Source organism: Sinocyclocheilus anshuiensis, unplaced genomic scaffold, assembly GCF_001515605.1.
Source record: "Sinocyclocheilus anshuiensis isolate Anshui unplaced genomic scaffold, SAMN03320099.WGS_v1.1 scaffold286, whole genome shotgun sequence".
Taxonomy (NCBI): Eukaryota; Metazoa; Chordata; class Actinopteri; order Cypriniformes; family Cyprinidae; genus Sinocyclocheilus; species Sinocyclocheilus anshuiensis.
In genome coordinates, this window is record NW_015544135.1 from 474955 (window position 1) to 480548 (window position 5594).

Genomic DNA, 5594 nt, shown 5'->3' on the forward strand with positions numbered 1-5594 from the left:
AACAAAAAATTATAAAATGATAAACCTCACAATTGAGCGTTTAAACCAGGGGTGAGTCAGAAGTATAAATTATTATATTAATTTAAAACGGGGTTATGTGGGTGGATTTTCGCATTGGTCTGAACAAAAACTACAGACTGGATTATTGACAATGAACATTCATTCTCTGCCAGTAGGAGGCGCTTTTGGAACGTCAGAAATATAGAATGAGAAAAGTGTGAAAAAATATAGCCTATATTGACGAGGAAAGTCCACTGATGAGTTACCAGAGTAAGCCTGTGTGCAAAGGCTGTCTAATTCTAAACTTTAAAATACATTTATTTTTAGTTATTTTAACTACAAATTTAAATAAAACTGAAAAAAGAATGAAAAGGCAATTATACATTTACACACCTAAGGATTATATCAACCAAAAAAGTATGCGTATGTGTCCTCTACTTGGTTCCTTCTCATAAATAAGCGGCATTTAAAACAATTATAAACATATAATACACACTGTTTCTCAATATTTAATTACAGCTTCAGATGCATGATATTTTAATCTCCTTCAAGCAGGATACACAAAAAGCACGTACAACTCGGGACTGTTGTTGTCGTGGTAATAAACACCATAAACCGCAACCTTCGAGTGTCCGCGCTTAATGCGCATCTCCTATATGAAAAGCATTTTAGGGGGCCCTTGGCTTTGGGGGCCCAAGGCGGTCGCTTACCTTTGCCTAATGGGTAAGTCTGCCCCTGTATAACACAAAAAACCTGTATTATAAAATCTATATAATGTACAATACAGCACACATCTGAGTATGTAATTATAATTGATACAAACTATGGTCATACTTTATTTTAGTGTCCATGTTACACATTACATGCATTTACTATGGTATATTTTCAAATATGTTCGTGAGCTACTGACGTTATCATTATCTAATGTTTTCTGATGACTTATAATGAAAGTGTATGTAGACCAGCGTGTAGTAATACTAATGCGTGAGTGAAATGAAAAGTTGTGCTTGAGACAAACCACCGTTGAGCAGTCAGTCGTGTTTTCCCGCAGCCTCCTCCCCTTTACTACAAGATACGCGCGCTAGTGAATCATTCAGTACTCCAGCGCAATGCGAGCTGAAGCTCTGAGTTTCTATTAAATGAACACACACATCTGACTGAACTCCCTTCAGTTTCTGTGCACTGGGATCTGTTCAGGATGACACCTCTCCTCTGCAACGCCTGCCTCATCTTGCCTGTTGCTTTACATCTGCGTAAGTTGATGCTGAAATAGGCTACATTTACTGAATTGCTTCGACCGGTTTTCTTTTAAATGCATTTATATGGACTTCTGATCAAATGGGTTAGAGGTTGCTCGCTCTTTCTATCCAGCATACACCTGAGTCAAACCGCATTTTTGGTTTATTTAGGCTGCGATTAATCAGATTCAGATATATTATGACAAATATAGATCAAGAGGGGTTGCCTTATCGGATTATGTTAGTGTTCATGGGCTGTTTTGCCATTTTAAATTAGATAAATGTGTAAAACAGCAGATAGAAAAAAAAAACACTGGCGTAGCCTATATACAGTAAGTGTGTATCTGTCCAAAAGTGCTGCAGAGTTGAGGCTCCATCGCTCGAGGAGTTGAGCTCTGGATGTTGCCGGGGCACCGCTGACGTTTCGCTGTTTCTTCGGAGTCGATGCAAATGTTGATGTGACTTATTTCCCCCGAGGATTTAATCTGTGTAAGGGAGAGAGAAAAAACAACGATCGTTACAAATCATGAATAAAAGCAGCTGTTCTGCAACTCACAGCTCTTCTCTCCGGAGAGTAAACCCCTTTTGCCCATTTACGGAACAAGATGTAGGCTAATCAGTCATAACGTGTGTGAGGGAGGAAATGTGTTTAAGACGTGTGTATGATTTAAAATGATAAACAAGCAAGTGAATTTTATGGAATGTGGTTCTGATTGTTTTTAAGGATTCCGGTCCTTAATGGTTGTACTTTAAAGGGGAAAAAAGGCAAGACTTCTTAATGACTTTACAGAGACTTTTATAGGCTGTATAAATGCAATCCATTAATTTGTTAAAAATTTGTAACAATCTTTAATCTAACAATGTGTACCTACAACGTTGTCATATGAACAACTACAGCTTATAAAACGGATAGTTCCGGTCCTTGATTCTGATTGGTTGAGCCGCGTTCGAAGCTGTTGTAAATTAGGCCTACTCTACAAACACTATGATGTTTTGTAGTATAAATAGTGTGAGTAGTGTGTTCACACTGAAAATTCCAAAAAGAAAAAGTGATGCACTTAACCGAAAAACGTCTCCGGTTACTGTCGTAACCTCGGTTCCCTGAGAGACGGGAACGAGACATGGCATTAACGCCTTGGAGACTCCCTTCCTTCCTAACCTACCTGAAATCTTATTGCACAACGCCAGTGAAGTTGCAACTCTCACTGGCCAATGCCAGCCAAGATGGCGAATAAGGGCGGGGCCCCCACCACTATATAATGCGCCGTATTGGCGGCATAAGCTCAGAATCTGCAGACTGAACCAACAGCACAGCAGATCTGAGCAGTGAACACGGTGACCTACGCCATGTCTCGTTCCCGTCTCTCAGGGAACCGAGGTTACGACAGTAACCGGAGACGTTCCCTCTCGAGAACGGTCTCTCGACATGGCGTTAACGCCTTGGGGACTGTATAGAACAGTGGTTCTCAAACCTCTCCATTAAGTACCCCCAGCCCTGCACATTTTGTATGTCTCCCTCTATCTGACACACCCACTTCAGGTCGTGCAGTCTCCACTAATGAGCTGATGAGTTGAATCAGGTGTGATAGATGAGGGAGACATACAAAATGTGCAGGGCAGGGGGTACTCCAGCACAGGTTTGAGAACCACTGCGATAGAACAACGCCTTCGAAGCAGCGAAGTAAAAAGGCTCAGCCTTGGCGGAGCTAACATGAACAGTTCTTGCAAGACACTAAAAATGATCCCCAACCAAACAAATACGACCCTGCGACACGCCTCGAGGGGATTGGATGTAGATTCCCGCTTAGGGATCCAATCAGGTTACTCAGAATCCATATCCGATGGCAGGTCTCTTATTAAGAGAGAGATGCAGCGCCGTCGCCATACAAGGCTAAGACATTATAGTAATGTCAAACGCATACAAGTATGTAATATAACAGTGCAACGAAGCATGTGAGCGGCAAGGCCGGGCACAATACTAACAACAATATTTATTATTATTTATTAACTAAAATATTAATTAGTATTATCGCAGACGATATATATCGCACACCCCTAGGTGGAACGCATACAGACGGGCATTCGGCCACGGCATCGTGAGTGCATCTCCACCTGGGGGAGAGGGTGAGCGTGATTTGACCAAGTACAACATGTTCCTGGATCAACATCTTTGTTGATCCTGGAACATCATTCCAATCAACCAATCAAAATTGAGTGATAACTTTTCAGGAAATGTCAGTTTTAGGCTTACAATCAGGATTAGGTGCTTCTACACCTTTGTTAATCAGCTATCATTTCACACTGATTTTAGGAATAAATTCTGGGTAAGATTAGGTTTAGGGGTAGGGATTGGGTCAAGTCTATAATTTTGGACAGTAATGTTGATCCAGGATCAACAAAAGATGTTGATCCAGGAACATGTCTTACTTGGCAAAATCACAAGGCCGGGCACAATACTAACAACAATATACACACATAGAGAACGGCCGCATCCGGGGCGCCACAGTCTGAATATGACGATGGCCCCCGATCCCCCTATACGACCTAGTCGAAACCACCAGCACAGTCAAACAGCTAGTGGTTGCAGGTAGAACCATGGGTCGTGCTCACCGACAGGACCTGTGAGGCTAATGACCACACGTCAAATTGTAGAATCTGGCAAAGGTATTCTGCGAAGACCATCCAGCCGCCATACAAATATCTTTGATAGAAATGCCCTTAGTCCACACCCACGAGGAGGCAACCGCCCTCGTCGAATGGGCTCTGACACCAATAGGACATTCCCTTCCCCGGCTAGAATATGCCAAGGCAATAGCGTCGACCACCCAATGTGATTTTAGGAATAAATTATGGGTAAGGTTAGGTTTAGGGGTGAGGATTGGGTTAAGTCTGTATCTTTGGAAAGTAATGTTGATCCAGGATCAACAAAAGATGTTGATCCAGGAACATGTCTTACTTGGCAAAATCACGGTGACCTAGGGGAGAACGTGACAGAGAGAAGAACAGAGGGCAATGCGTGTTCTCCTCTGTCGCAAAAAAGTCTATCTCCGCTTTCCCGAACCATTCCCAGATCAGTCTCACTGTCCCGGGGTTCAGTCTCCATTCTCCTTGAGGAATCCCGTCCCTTGATAGCATATCCGCGCCGCTGTTCAAGCAGCCCGGAACATGCGCTGCTCGAATGGAGAGCAGATGGTGATCGGCCCACAGCAAAAGGCGTGCTGCCTGTCTGTAAAGGGGTCTCGAGTGTACTCCGCCCTGGCGGTTTATGTACGATACCACCGACATGTTGTCCGTGCGAATCAACACGTGATGCCCCCGGACTTGCGTGAGGAAACTCCGACTCTGTCCAGTAGCCCGAGGCCAGTACGCAGTCGCAATGAGCTCCCCAGCCCATCGTCGACACGTCCGTCGTGACCACTTTCCGCCGCGTGACCAGACCCATCTGGGCGCTGTGTTGGTCTGATTCGGGGCGGCATCCAATGAAGTCTCCAACTCTGGAGTGAAAACAGAAAGCGCCACCACTTGCGCTCTGAATGGTGTCGAGAGCGATTTAGGCATGTAGCCCAATCTTGGCTTGAGCGTGACTTTGCAATCTCCTGGTCCAAACTGCATACAGTCCGCATTCACAGAGAGCGCCACGCTTGCAAATCCCCCACGCGCTTGACCGAAGCAAGGGCGTGCAGCAGCGTGGTTTTAAGCGAGAGTTCCCTCAAGCCGACAGTCTGGAGTGGCTCGAAGGGTGGGAGGTCTAGCACCCCCAGCACCAGAGCCAGGTCCCAGGATGGCACCGTAGGAGGGCGAGAGGGTCTTAGTCTTCTCGCACCTCTCAAAAATCTGATCACTAGATGGTGTTTTCCCACTGAGCGCCCGTCAATAGCAGCGTGAAAGGCTGAGATAGCTGCAACATAAACCTTAAGAGTGGAGGGCATACTGCCGCCGTCCATTCGTTGTTGCAAAAAATTCAGAATGTCAGACACGGGGCAGTTTTCCGGGTCCCTGGCGGTTTATGTACGATACCACCGACATGTTGTCTGTGCGAATCAACATGTGATGCCCCTGGACTTGCGTGAGGAAACTCTGAAGAGCCAAAAAGACCGCTCTCAGTGTGTTTTCCCACTGAGCGCCCGTCGAAAGCAGTGTGAAAGGCTGAGATAGCTGCAACATAAACCTTAAGAGTGGAGGACATACTGCCGCCGTCCATTTGTTGTTGCAAAAAATTCAGAATGTCAGACACGGGGCAGTTTTCCGGGTCCCGACCATTCGATTCACACCATCTCTCAAACACTGCCCATTTACAGGCGTACAGGCATCTCGTAAAAGGGGCTCGCGCCTCCGTAATCGTGTCCATCGCGTGGT

General features: G+C 45.2%; 1 protein-coding gene across 1 annotated transcript in view; it reads left to right on the forward strand.

Annotated features, from left to right (window-relative positions):
* The first annotated feature begins 1111 nt into the window (after positions 1-1111).
* The window catches only part of nrn1la (neuritin 1-like a), a 40468-nt gene continuing 35985 nt past the window's right edge, over positions 1112-5594 (forward strand). Inside the window, exon 1 of the mRNA XM_016494659.1 lies at positions 1112-1253. Within this exon, the coding sequence (XP_016350145.1) occupies positions 1199-1253 (55 nt within the window). The 5' untranslated portion in view covers positions 1112-1198. The remainder of the gene's footprint in view (positions 1254-5594) is intronic.